Here is a 15,161-nt window from a genome sequence, read left to right as displayed (position 1 = left end):
CTTACTCAAGTCATAATTCAATATTTAATTTTATATAATATAACAAGTTTAATCATCATTTTATAAAATTTTTCTTTTTACTATCATAATAAACATCCAACCTCTTACTCTATTTTAATTATCCTAATTATTGTAGGCTAACATATCTCTTAATTCATCTCTCCTTTTACAATAAATAAATAAATAATTTTTTTATATTTTAAAAATAAACCGATGACAATTATTTATTTTATAAAAAAATATTATTATTATTATTTGTAAAAAAATGTTCTTTAATACTTTTTTCCGCTTTTCTATTTTTAATTACATCAATAAAAATGTAAAACTTAAAAAGTTCCTTACAGAAATCATGAAGGAGCAGTAACCCTCAATTAGTCCTTTATTGGGTGCAACTGTCCATAGCCTTCTTCTCACCACTGCTTTTATTTTTCCCCTAGCCACATCACCGTCTAATCCAACTTTTACCAATTATTTGAAAAATAGTCAAAGAACATCAAAATTTACCAATCACACCATTCTAATAAATTATTTTCATTAAAATTTTTAAAAAATTATCTTCAAAAGGAATTTCAAATTAAAAAATACCACAAAAAAAAATCATCCATCCTATTTCCTATTTTAAAATGACACTTATCCTAACACTATCCTAACAATTTTAATTTATAATACATGAATATATATATATATATATATATATATATATATATATATATATATATATATATATATATATATATATATATATATATATATATATATATATATAAACTAAATATTTATTGTCAACTAATTAAATTATTCTATAAAAATCTTAATCCGGAAATAAAATAAAAATTAAATTATTAATCATATTTTAAATTACGCAATATGAATATCTTATATCATTTGAAAAATTGATTAGATAACTGATAAAATACAGATAAATTAATGCAGCTATATCGATATACAAAAGAATTTAAATAAATAGATTGGTATGTTATGATATAGAAAAAAATATAAGAACGAAAAAATTATAGTAAAAATTAGAAAGGGAGAGGGAAAGAAAGAATATGAAAATTAGATTATGTGTTTATGATTTGAAAAGAATAAAAAATTAAAATTATTAATAAAATTTAAAATTATATTTACGGTAAAAAAAAGAATATTAACATGACGTAAAGGGTTATTTAAGGATCACGGTATGAGTTAGTTATTAAAGGTCCTGATATGAGTTGATTATTAAAGCTCCTATTTTTAATTAAATAGTAAGAAATGAGATTATGTAATATAAAAAAACATTTCAACTCACATAACATTAACAAAAATAAAGCACTAATACTAAAATATTATTTTAAACTTATTTATATTTATTTTAACCAATCAAAATCAGTCTAGTGTAATTAGAATTATTTGAATATTATCTAAATAATTATAGCTAAAATTATATCATAGATAATAACTACGATGATAATAAAAAATAAAGAAATTTAAAAAAAATGTTTTTCAATATGGAATATTGGAATGCTCATGCGACCATAATGAACCTTTTTTTTTTAGCTTTTGCCCAAAATAAATCGCAGCTAATTTAATTATTAATTATCAAATTTATTAATTTACTATTTAATTATTATTTATAAAAAAAACAAATATCTTTCCTTCTCCATAACACCACCACCACACCACTCGGCCCACCGTCTTCATCCCCTACCTCCTTTTTTATCTCTTCACAAAATAAAATTAAATCAAACAATATCAATATTTTTTATTAAAAAAACAGTTGTTTTTGCTCTCTCTGTCTCTCTCCAATCTGCTTCTTCGTTCTCCAGTCTTGGCATCCCTCGATCCCATTGAATAAAATTTCTTCTCCTCCCACGTTCATGGCGGGAACCTTCGCCTTCTGTCACTGCTCTTCGTGAGGCGCTAAACCGCTCCGCCTAGGGTCTGGGTTTCCTGGTGATCCCCACTCGGTTTTGGGGGAGGTCAATCTAGGGTTAAGCTTAGGGTTTCTTCAATGTTCAACAGGATCATAAAGCGGGGCAACCGCAAAGCCCCCAAGGCGGAGTCCGCCGCCTCCTTACCCCCCGCCGGCCAGGCCACTGTCACCGTCAACCTTGCCTCCCGCTCCTCAGGCGCCGATCCCGGCTCCCCCCGCCAACTGCACTCCTCCCCAGCCCCCGGCGCCGTACCGCAAATCGAGTCCCTCCCGCTCTTCCGCGATGTGCCCGTACTCGAGCGCCAGGCGCTCTTTCTCCGCAAACTCCGGATCTGCTCTGTGCTCTTCGACTTCTCCGACACGCTCAAGTCGGCCCGCGAGAAGGAGGTGAAGCGGCAGACGCTGTCGGAGCTCGTCGACTTCGTACAATCCGGCTCCGGCCGGCTCAACGAGCAGGTACAGGAAGAGCTCGTCCGTACTGTGGACGTCAATATCTTCCGCAGTCTCCCTCCGGCTTCCCATGAAAACACCGGCGTCGAGCCCACCGACCCGGAGGAGGAGGACCCCTACCTCGACCCCGCCTGGCCTCATCTCCAGCTCGTCTACGAGCTCCTTCTCCGCTACGTCGTATCGTCCGACACCGATACCAAGGTCGCCAAGCGCTACATCGACCACTCATTCGTGCTCCGCCTTCTCGACCTCTTAAATTCCGAAGACCCCCGCGAACGCGAGTACCTCAAAACCATCCTCCATCGCATCTATGGCAAGTTCATGGTCCACCGCCCTTTCATTCGCAAGGCCATCAATAACATCTTCTACAGATTTATCTTCGAGACGGAGAGGCATAGCGGCATCGGCGAGCTGTTGGAAATCCTTGGCAGTATTATCAATGGGTTCGCTTTGCCGATGAAGGAAGAACACAAATTGTTCCTCGTCCGTGCGCTCATCCCATTGCACAAGCCGAAACCTGTCGGGTTGTATCACCAGCAGCTTTCTTACTGCATCGTGCAATTTGTCGAGAAGGATTATAAGCTAGCCGATACAGTCATTAGAGGGCTGCTGAAATACTGGCCCGTTACTAATTGTCAGAAGGAAGTGCTGTTCCTTGGGGAGCTGGAGGAGGTGCTCGAGGCAACGCAACCAGCAGAGTTCCAACGGTGCATGGTTCCCTTGTTCAAGCAGATTGCTCGCTGCCTCAGCAGTTCACACTTTCAGGTTTTGTTCTTTGTCATCTCTCTTTCTCATGCTTTCTGCTCGAAATTGCTAATTGTTCTTTGTCATCTCTTGTTGTCTCGGTTGTGTGAATATGAATGACCATGTATAAAAGTTTGACATTTGCGGCTGAACCTATACCGATTGCTTTAATTGTAGTGTTGATTTTTATTTGTATGTCGCTCTCTTAACTTTTAATATTGCTTTTATATCAGTTCCTCAAAACTTTATTGTAGGTTTGATTTTGTTCGTTACCTTTCCCTTCTTTGGTTTAGAAAAGAGGAAGTTCATCCTCTCGTAGCTTCCTTTCCTGGTTATTCAATTGTTAGCTATATTGGAATCATTGTTATTAGATGCTATTCTTCCCATGTCCTGTCAATGAAAAATCTCTTTTCTCCAACTGGAAAATAAGGATATCATGTTCTTTTGCCATTTGTCTAGTTAGGGAAATATATTTTTGATTAAGACTGGAACTGAAGGAACCATATTGAATTTCTACCTTGGTTCAATTTTCTTAACAAAAAAAAATATATATATATTTTAAAAAATTAGTATAAATATTTGTATGGAAAAAAAAAGGGGGGAAAAAAGAATTTACTTCTATTAAATTGATTCGACATTTTTGTGTGTATGTTCAACAATTATAATGAAAGTTCACATTGTAATACTACTTACGATTAATGGTTCCAACCAGACAAACCCAATCATGTTTGCTCTGAAATGAAGTTCAGTTCAATTAAAACGATTTTATATTTGCTTTGGCTTGAACTGAGTGAATAACCCTATCTGTAATGGTTCGCAAGGAGTTCATTTGACAATATAATTCACTTGCAATAGTATCTGTGATTGCTACTCCTATAAATCTTTGATAGCCACTGTCAAATTCATTGCAACATATTTGTTGAGTTATATTACTGAAAAAATTTATTTTTTCTCATGATTTAGAACTGCTTTAGCTTTGACAGTGTCAAATAATTGGTTATAGATCTCTTACACAAAATAGGGTTCTTTTGCTACAGAGATAAACAGATGCTGAATTGACTAAATGCTTTGACAAATTGTTCTAAGGTGCTTTTTCTACAGAGCCAAACAGAAATAGATTGATTGAATTCTTTGACAAGTTGTTCTCTAGTACGATACTTTTTTCGCTTTTTGTCCTACTAACATGTTTGCTTTCTTTTTAAGCACATGTTTCTGGTTGGACAGCTATTTTATTGGTAGAAATGATATCAACTTTACAATAGTTATTTGCCAGACCCAGTGGTCTGAAATGCAGTTCAAGTTGTTGCACTACATACTCTCTTTAGTCGTTATAGGGTATCCCCTTGATTAAAGTTTTGTTTATACGCGTTGCTATCTACCTGGGTTCATAAATATAGGACTTGCATTTTACATCTACATATTAAGCATTTTTCACATATTACATGAATTTCTTAAACCTTGTACTTTTATTGCTTGAGGATAAGCATGATCCTGTAGTTATGCCTTCTTTAGCTTTGTTGGCTTATGGCTGTAATATAGTATGATTATGAAAATCATGCTTTTTTGTCAATTGTAGAAAATGGGTTTCAAATTATACTATGGTTTTTGATAATCAAATTATTTCTATTCCGAATAACAACACTCTGTTTTTTTTTTTAAAAAAAATCTTTGTTGCTCTTGCTTTTATCAAAAAAAAAACTCATTGTTATATCTCAACAATGCATAATTGATGTTTTGGAAGGATGCAGAAATGAAAATTCAGCAGAGTTGATGTTTATTATGATCTTTACCTGTCATAATGTTGAGAAATTTATTTCATGTCAACCCTAGATATTTTGAATGCAACCATCATGGCTTGTAATTGATGATTCTGTGGCATCATTTGATTTCTTGTTCGTGCCAGTTTAAAAAAAGGACCTCAAACTTGCATTTATGCAAAGATGGAATTTGCTGGTAAGATTTGATACTCCTCCAATGTCCTAACATTTAGCTATTGAGATTACAATAATGACCACATTGTTTAGTCTTGATTTCCTCTTCTGTTCTGGTCTTGCCTCTTGATTGCATCTTCCATAGTGGTACAAAATTTTCAACACTAACACTCGCCACTATAAGCTGAAAGAAAAAAATTGTGGAAAAAGTGATTGTTGAATCTTCATTTGTTTGTTTTTTCGGGTTGCATTTCTTTTACTTCTATTGATGGTAATGTATTGTAGGTGGCTGAACGATCTTTATTTCTCTGGAACAATGATCATATAGTGAGCTTAGTCGCCCAAAACCGCAGTGTGATACTGCCCATCATATTTGAGGCACTAGAGAAGAACATGCAAGGCCATTGGAACCAAGCTGTTCATGGACTAACAGCAAACGTTCGCAAGATGTTTCTTGACATGGATAGTGATCTATTTGAAGCGTGCCAACAACAATACCTAGAAAAAGAAGAAAAAACTAAATATTTGGAAGCACAAAGGGAGTCGGCATGGAGAAGTATAGAAGCTGCTCTTCAGGAGAAGAAACGGTTGTAGCCAATTGGCCAAAAATATGGTTTCTTCTAATATCCTCCACAAATAGGTACAACAATGCCTCACTCATGTTCTAAGGTTTCATTTGTTCTTTTAGATTGATACAGGAAATGTTTTGAAACCCATTTAAAAATTTGATTACTGGAATGTTTGGATTGATGTAAAGGAATATATATTAGTCCCCAGTAATTAATTAGGTCCTTAATTACCTGTTTTTGATCCAATTTGGCATTTATGATGGTAGGATGAAGCAGAGTAAAATCCTGGAACTTTTGACTTAACAGCAGCATCTGAAGCATATTGGCCTCTGCATTTTCTCTTCTAATGATCAGGGAGATCCAAGAGACTGTGCTATCTCAGCAAATAGAGGACCTGTGACGAGATAAGCTCAGTAAACAAAGATGCTAAATCTGGCAGAGGCTATTTCTTCACCTTCTTACATGCCAAGTGATGTTGCTGCATGTGTAACCATGTAAGTTGTATGTATCGATTGACGTAGATGTGATTTATCAACACGGAAGAGTGAAGACTCTTTAGGATTGGAGATTTCCAAATATTTCCTACTTTTCTTTTTGTTTTTTATGTGTTTAATTACATTCTTAGAGAATCATTAGACGGCATGATCTTGTGGGAAATTATATGGAAAAGTATATCTTTAGTTTCCCTGATGGCATGATCTTGATAAAAAAAAATTTAAATTCGACTTAGTTTGATACTTAGCGGTGCAAGTAATTTTAATATAAGAATGATGTTAGTGATGCCATGGTGTTAATGGCTCGCATGAAGTTTAGAATGGATGGGCTTCGTGAATAGAGTGATACAGTGAATGAGTTTTAAATAGGAAAATTAGTTGTTTATTTTAAAATTATTTCTTAAAAAATTAACATTTTTTTATTGTTTTCTAAATACTTGTGTTATTGATCATGAAGTTTTATTGCATTGAATATTCAATGAAAATGAAAAAGTTGTAATTAGGATATATTGCAATTATGAAACAATTAACAAAGTTATGAAAATAGCTGCCCATGTTTCATAAAGTATTTCAACGATGGAACTGGTTTGACTTTTGTCACTGGTTCAATTAAACCAACCACAGAATGATATTTTTCTTTTCTTTTAAAATAAGCAATAATAATATATAATTCATCCGAATTATTGTCAGAAAAAAAAATCCCTGTACTTTATCTTCTTTACAAAATGCCCTAAAGTGAAGTTCATTTTAGCCACTAACTAAATAATAAATTAAGGTGGTGTTTGATTGGTGGATTTAGAAATAAGGGAATGAAATGATAGTAATATAGAATGTTATGGATTTGGGAATAAAAGTTTTAGTATCATTGTTAAATAACTTGGAATGATCAAAACCTAATTAAACACATGAGTTTAGAATTGATTCCTGATTCTTAACCTTTCGGGTGGTCTTTTTTTTTCTCAACAAAAGTTTTTCTTTTTTCTTTTGTCGTAAACTTGACTTCTCTGTGACAACAGTGTTGGCGCTTAGTGCAAGTCATCGCCTCCTCTTCGACAACAGCATAGGCTCTTCGAGTGCGTCCATCGCTGCCTCTTCTTCGACTTTATCTTCCTCCTCTACCGCCGCACTCCACAGCAAGCTAGAAAGCTCAAGGTAACCCTTAACCCTAAACCTTTCTTTCCTATTCCACAAAAAAAAAAAGGGGAAACTGTCTCACTGCTGATGAGCGGCAAGGCAACATCTCGAACGGTTGCTACCCCACCAAGCAACAACGTAGCCATTGCCATGTTCACTTCTTCAGCAATGGCAAGGATCACCATTTTTTTATTCACTTTTTGGGATTAGAATTGGGATTAGATTAAGTAGGGTTTCATGGTGTTTAAGGATATTATGATTTCAAGATTTTTTTTTAATGGTTTCAAAATCTATATAGTTGACAATGATACTCAAGTATAGTAGTCATTAGTGTAGTTTTGTTTCTGGATATTCAAGTATAGTAGCCATTAGTTTTGTTTTAAAACAAAACATTATTCTGGATACTCACCGTTCCTTTTATTCATTACAAATCTCAATCCAAGCAGTGAGTGATTAGTAAAACCAGAACTAATAATGAAACATTTTCAATTCTGAGATTACTACAACTTATAAACTAAGAGATCAACTTGAATTAAATTAATACTGACAGTATCTTTTGAAAATAGATTGACTTTTTATTATGATATTGTCATTATAGATTGCATCGGATAGATTAAAAATGAGTAAGATAGGGGTTGAATTAAGTGAGTTTTCTTATTCTATATGTAATCCCTTATGTTAATTTCTCTTTATTGCTAGTAGAAGATAATGACACGTATTCATACTGCTAGTAGAAGATGTAAAATCATTCAAAATATTCAGATTATATCATCAATGGTGAACGTATTCAGTGTTGTATATGCTATGTGGTACCGATTGTTGTTGTTACATTTGCATATTATGATGCCTCCACTTAAAACCAAAGAAAAGAAAACGCTTGAGAGAATGAATTGGGTGTTTAGACTCACTCAAGAATCTGATATTGCTTGTATTAGTGAGCTTTGAATAGATAGACACACTTTTGGAATATTATGTGAGATGGTAAGAGATATTAGAGATTTAAAAGACATCAAAAATATATCTATACAAAAAATAGTTGCTACTTTTGTGTATGTTTTGGCTCACCACAAAAAATATTGAAATTGCATTTCTTTTTACTTAAAAAATCAGTTCATATTACTGAAGATTGTCAAGACGATCGTTGGTGGTGTTTCAAGGTACTTTGCATTTGTATTTCTTAAAATTATAACTTATTGGAAAAATACCACCTTATTTATTGTTTTCTCAAAATATTTAAATGATAGGGTTGTTTAGGTGCTTTGGATGGTACATTAATCAAAGTCACACCTCCTTCTGATCAAAAGCCTCGATATCACATTAGAAAAGCAAATATAGCTTCAAATGTATTGAGTGTTTGTTGTCCAAACATGCAGTTTATATATGTTTTACCTGGATAAGAGGGTTCTGCACATGATGGTCGTGTGCTTAGAGATGCTATAATTAGGCCTGATGATCTTAAAGTTCCTCAAGGTACAATTGGTCTTGGACTAGTTAATTAGATTTTCAATATAAAACTTCATTCAAACTCATAATTAATACAAAATATATTTTTTTGTATTATTGAAGGTTGTTATTATTTGGTGGATTCTGGATACTATAATGCGGATGGATTTTTAGCTCCTTTTCGAGGACAACGGTACCATCTAAATGAGTTTCATGGTCACTGACCACATATAGCCGAAGCGTATTTTAATATGAAACATTCTAAGGCCAGAAATGTGATTGAGAGATGCTTTGGGTTGCTAAAAGGGCGATGAAAAATATTAGCTTCCCTCTCATTTTTCCCAATTGAAACTCAAGTGTGCATTATTTTAGCATATTGCCTTTTACACAATCTGATTCGAAAGTACATGATTTTTGATCCACAAGAGTTGGAACCACTTGAAGAAGATGACATGGAAGATGAACACTTTGAAGATGATGAATATGTGAAAAGTATCACCCCAACAGAAGAATGGACCAACTTTAGAAATACATTGGCACTTGAAATATTTAATCATTAGAGAGAAGGTGTTGGGTCACTTCGGAGCTAGGGGAGGGGAACAACTCGTCGCGCTTATTTGCTTGCTTTGAAGATGATGATAATGTAGCGGAAAACCTCATAGCAAGCTCACAATGCTAATACCAGGATTTACTTAGTATCCACCTCGAGAAGAGGTGATTAATCCAAGGATCCACACACACGAGCACTCTCCACTAAGAAAAACACTTCTTCTCGGAACAATCCGAAAGTGGAGAAACCTTGTACAAACTCACACACGCATACAACTCGAAACAAGAAGTAAATGTAAACAATACAATGAGTAATCTCTCTTGTTCGATCTTGTGTAGTTTGTTGATGCCTCTTGAATCTTGGAAGTGCAGCAACACTTGTCCTCAAGATGCTCCAAGAACTGGCGGAAGAATCATGAGCTCGGTGAAGAAGATCTTCGTGTAAGCACTATCGAGTTTGAATCTCACTATCACCTTTATACTGTAAGATCGGAAAGAACGCTAGAGGAGGAGGGGGGTTGAATAGCGATCGCCGAAAATTCGATTTAAAACAGATATACAATAGAAGAATAAGAAGCAATGTTAACACGACCAAGTTTTTACTTGGTTTGGAGCCTTCGATGACTCCTACTCCAAGGCCCACACTCGTCGAGCACTTTCATTGTGCAATCCACTAATAGTTCGAAATAGTTACAAATTGCAAGTACAAGAACTACAAAATAGTGTTACCGACAACGAAAAGAAAAGAATCTTGATCGTCGATTGTCGGAGGAGTTGCACAGCGTCGCAAGAGCTTTTTCAGAGCACTGAGCAAAAGAGAAAGTTGTTGCAGTTGTTATTCTGAAGCTCCGGGTCGAAGACCTTTAAAGAAGTCCATTCCGGGTGCCTAGAACTCCTCCGGGTGCTTGAACCACGTGGCTCGGCTAATCGACGCACTCCACGTAAACTTGTGGATCAATTTTCAAGTCCGGACGTCTGTGTTGGTGCAACATCCCTCAGGTCAAGGTTGACCTGGGTGACCAAGATGAGTCTTGGTTTGAGTTTAGATGTTTGACAATAAGAAATTGATTGAAGAAGAGTAAAGTAGGTCAAGGTTGACCGGATACTTGACAGGGAAGTCCTAGTGAGTGAAGCTAGGTGAAAGTCCTGGTGAGTGAAGCCAGGCAGAGTGAAAGTCCTGGTGAGTGAAACCAGGTGAAAACCCTAGTGAGTGAAGCTAGGTGAAAGTCCTGGTGAGTGAAACCAGGTGAAAACCCTAGTGAGTGAAGCTAGGTGAAAGTCCTGGTGAGTGAAGCCAGGCAGAAGGAAAACCCTAGTGAGTGAAGCTAGGTGAAAGTCCTGGTGAGTGAAGCCAGGTGAAAGCCCTAGTGAGTGAAGCTAGGCAGATGGAAAACCCTATTGAGTGAAGCTAGGTGAAAGTCCTGGTGAGTGAAGCCAGGCAAGGGAAAATCCAGATGGATCAAGGATGATCGGACATCTGGTGTTGGGAAGTCCAAGTAGGTCAAAGGATTGACTGGATACTTGGCACGAGGAAATACAGATAGGTCAAAGGGATTGACCAGACATCTGATGGAAGTCCAAGTAGGTCAAGGGAGTGACCGATACTTGGCATGAATAGAAAAGTCTAAGTGGGTCAAAGGGATTGACCAGACACTTGGTGGGAAGTCCTAGCAGGTCAAAGGAGTGACCAGATGCTAGGCATGATGAACCAACAGGTCAAGGTTGACCGGATGTTGGTTTGAGAGGCTTGGAACTTGGTTTTGGGCAAAAACCAAGTGTTGGATCGATCAATGGATCGATCCAGGATCTGGATCGATCAGTGGATCGATCCAGGCCTTCTCTAGCGAACAGAGAGCCTCTGGATCGATCCGTGGATCGATCCAGATGTTCCAATCGATCAGTGGATCGATTGGGACGCGGCTGCTTCGCGCGATAAGCGCTGGATCGATCCGTGGATCGATCCAGGCGCTTTTCCAGAGCACAGAGGCGCTCTGGATCGATCCGTGGATCGATCCAAAGCCTCCCCGATCGATTGGGAACATTTGAATCGATCGGGATCCGACCGTTGGCGTCGATAAAGGCCGCAGGCGTTCATTTCCTTCGGCATCCTCTTCTCCGATTCACTCCAGATTTCTCGCCAGCTCCTCCACAGCACTCACAAAGCTCAGATCGCCAGTTCTTGAAGGATCTTGGAAGTTTTCCAAGTCAAGAGGCGGATCAAAGCCAAGAAGAGAAGCTAGGGTTAGGGTTTATACTCATTGTAAGCTTGTAAGCTTGTATTTCTTGTATCCTTTCCCTCTCTTCTTGTATTGAGTCTTGTAGGGCTTCTCCGCCCTTGGTAGTTACCATAAAGGAGAGTTTTATTTAGTGGAGGGTATGTGTGTTGGTGTGGATCCTTGGATTAGTCACCTCTTGTGAGGTGGATACCAAGTAAACCAACCGTGTTAGCGTTGTGTGATTGTTTCTTTGTATTTCCGCTGCACATCTTTGAAGGAACAAGCAACGCCGAGCAACGAGCGAACGCGACGAGCTATTCACCCCCCCTCTAGCTACTTTTGGTCCTAACAAGTGGTATCAGAGCGAGGCCGCTCTTCACCGGAATCATCACCGGAAGGGTCAAGCGTAACAAGAAAAGCTAGAGGGTGAAGAAGTTAGAGCAAATTCTTCAAGTTCAAGACTTTATCAAGCTCAACTTCAAGATGCAATTCCAAGATGGACTTGGATTTGACACAAGAGTGGCTCCACCATACACTTCTACGAGTTTCGATTCTTGGAAATCAAGAATCGAAAATTTTCTTATGATGGAGATAGAGCAATGGTTTGCTCTAATGGAAGGTTTCGAGACTCCAAGAAATTCAAAGGGCAAAGTTCTCAAGAAGAGCAAGTGGAGCCAAGAGCAAGTCCAAAGGTGCGAGGCAAATGATAAAGTGACCAAGCTTTTGGTAAATTTATTGCCAAGCACCATCCTTTGCAAAATTGGAGAATTTGAAGATGCAAAGGAATTATGGAGCAAATTGGCCAAGCTTCATGAAGAGATCCCCTCCACTGTACAAGAGCAAGAAGTATCCAGAGAGGGTGACTCTTTGGAGCAAGACCAAGAGGAGGGCTCCGAGGTTGAGAGATGCTCAACCTCCGAAGAAGAAGAAATCCAAGAAGCTTCATCCTCAAGGGAATGCAACGAAGGGAACAAGGAGGGAGCATACTCCTTGTTTCATATTCAAGATGATGAAGCCTCCACCTCTAGGATTGAGGGGGAGCAATCCTTGGTGACGCCAGATCAAGAAGAAGGAGAAGCTTCTACATCCGGGTCAAGAGATGAAGAGATTGAAGAAGCTTCTACCTCCACGAGTCAAGAAAAATCAAATGGAGGAGAATCAAGATCGGATCAAGAGGAAGCTTCTACCTCCGGATCCAAAGGAAAAGATGCCACCCCTACAAGCAAAGGTATAAATATTTCAATTAAAAATAAAAATCATATTATATGCTTTGAGTGTAGGGAACATGAGCACTACAAGAGCAAGTGCCCTAAATTGGCCAAGAAGAAGGGCCAAGTGACACAAAAGGGCAAGGCGAAGCCCAAGGAGATCATCCCCAACACAAAGAAGAGCAAGGAGCATATTATATGCTTCTCTTGCAATCAAAAGGGGCATTACCGAAGTCAATGCCCCAAGGGGAAGAAGGTGGTCAAGGCTCAAGGAAGCTCTAGTCAAGGGGGAGCCTCTAAGGTAAAGAAGAAGGTAACATTTATTGAGCCTACTCCTTTACATTATGGTAAAAAGCATGATAGTTCAAATTTATATCATTTTAATGCTATTTACCATGAAAATAGAAAGCATGATAGCGTTAAAGAAAAATATATAGCTTTTCATGCTAAAACTACTACACCTAAGGCTAGGATTGTAGGTAAAAATCTAGGCGAAAACACTAAGGAAAATAGACACATGCCCAAGATCAAAAATGCTCATGGACCAAAACCTAAGGATTTAATGATAGAAAATCAAGTCTTGAGGTCAAGACTCGACAAACTAGAAAAGACCCTAAAAAGGATGGAGAATATCCTTAAAGGGCAAAATGAGCAATACCTAGGGCTAGGAGTACAAAAGCCATCCAATGGCCATAGAGGTTTGGGATACAAACCAAAGGCTAAGAAGGATATGTCCTCTTACCATAGAGTTCCATATAGTTATGGAACAAACCCTAGGTCTAGTGGTCAAGCCAAAAATACTAGGGAAGTCATCCCTAAGAGTATTTTTGCAAAAAATGTGACTAAGACTTCTAAGAAGTCTAAGAAAGTCACAAACAAGGTCACAAGGGAGGTTATCCCTAGAGTTGACCTAGAAAATGTGACCAAGGCTTCTAAGAAGCCCAACAAGGTCACTAGGAAGGTATCTAGGGAAGTTATCCCTAGTGAGCACCTAGAGCATCCAAGGAGCACCAATAGGTGTTGGGTTCCTAGGAGCATCTTCTCTACCCCATAGATGGGTTAGAGAGTGTCAACTCCGATTAGAAAGGTAGTTAACCCAACTTTGAGGAAATTGACACTCAAGGAGCATTTTCAAGGTTTTAGTTAACCTTTGAAAATGAAATGGACCTATTGATTACTCCTTAAAAGAGTAAAATGTGTCTAATGGTGAAAAATTGATTTTATCTTAAAATAGCACAAATTGGGAAAACCTTGAGAAATACCAAGTTGGGATTTTGGTATTCTCTTGGAAATTTAAGGCAATCCGGGCCTTGATTTATGTAATCACTCTTGAGGAAAAATGGAATATGCCAACATTTGAGGACATGTTTATTTTCAATTGGCATACATTAAATCAAGGAAATTAGAAATGCCAATTTAGGCTTTGGCATTCTCTTGTAGCACTTTAGGGCAATCTAGGTTTAAGTTGTAAGTTTAGCTAAGACTTTAAGGATACTTAGATAGTTAATCTAGGTATATTTTATTTATGCTAAATCTTGCCATGATTGTTTGCCCATCATATGCCATGACATTATGTCTAGTTTTGCATTCATGTTTTATTATGAAAAATCCAAAAATACCATGTCATGACATTCATACATCATATAGTTATAGAATATTTTTCTTTTGAAAATTATTTTACTTTGATGTATGCCATAACATAATCATGCATTAAGTTTAATTCCTTGTAATTAAGGACAAATGGCATTTAACAACACTTATTAACAAGTGACATCCTAGGTGGATGTCTAATATCTCTAAAATGCCTAGATAGATATGCATGATCCCTAGAATAGGGCAAAACTAAAATCTCACATCTCACAAGGACTATAAGGTGACTTGTATGTGTTTTAGTGCACATTAGATACAAGTGAGATGTTAGAAAGATGAACAAAACTCAAGATGTTGATTTAGTGCATTCTTTTGAGTTTTAGGTTCATCAAAACACATAGTTATGTGTTTTCCCATCATTGGGAAAGCTAATGTACAAGTCATGTGCATTATGCCCAAGAAACATGATGGGATATTGGTTTTGAAAATGTTTTTAAAATATTTTTGGAAAACCTTGGTGAAGGCTATCTTTTGATAGTAATCACCATTGAATAGTTAGACACAAACTTGAAGAAAAACACTAAAGTTTTTGCAAGTTTTCAAGTTTGTGTCAATCTTTGAAAATATGATGTATTTTCATAGAAAGCTATTTTTCCATGATTAAGTATGCCCTAAATAATGTCTACACGAAATTTCATGATTTTGGATTTTGTAGAATTTTCTAGGGGTTTCGAAGTTGACTGAAATGGAATTTCAGCAACTATCGAGTCCGATCGATCCATGGATCGATTGGAGTGCCCGAATCGATCCGTGGATCGATTCAGAAGGCAAGACTCCCGCGAGCAGAAGCTCGCTGGATCGATCAGCAGATCGATCCGGGTAGTCTGAATCGATCAGTGGATCGATTCAGAAAGGTTCAAT

General features: G+C 37.0%; 1 protein-coding gene across 2 annotated transcripts; it reads left to right on the top strand.

Annotated features, from left to right (window-relative positions):
• The first annotated feature begins 1,715 nt into the window (after positions 1–1,715).
• Positions 1,716–7,490, top strand: LOC122038264 (serine/threonine protein phosphatase 2A 57 kDa regulatory subunit B' beta isoform-like). Of its 2 annotated transcripts, XR_006127832.1 has the most exons (4): positions 1,716–3,127; positions 5,323–5,677; positions 5,873–6,100; positions 7,117–7,490. XR_006127832.1 is itself a non-coding variant. In XM_042597910.1 (3 exons), the coding sequence occupies exons 1-2, from the start codon at positions 1,991–1,993 to the stop codon at positions 5,629–5,631; spliced, it is 1,446 nt and encodes a 481-aa protein (XP_042453844.1). In that variant the 5' UTR covers positions 1,716–1,990; the 3' UTR covers positions 5,632–5,677; positions 5,873–6,386. The 2 variants fall into 2 exon arrangements, 1 of the variants encoding a protein (XP_042453844.1); XM_042597910.1 differs by lacking the exon at positions 7,117–7,490 and having other exon boundaries at positions 5,873–6,386.
• The last annotated feature ends 7,671 nt before the right edge of the window (positions 7,491–15,161 follow it).

Source organism: Zingiber officinale, chromosome 1A, assembly GCF_018446385.1.
Source record: "Zingiber officinale cultivar Zhangliang chromosome 1A, Zo_v1.1, whole genome shotgun sequence".
Taxonomy (NCBI): Eukaryota; Viridiplantae; Streptophyta; class Magnoliopsida; order Zingiberales; family Zingiberaceae; genus Zingiber; species Zingiber officinale.
Note: the sequence above shows the minus strand (reverse complement) of the source record. Positions and strands in the feature narration are given on the sequence as shown.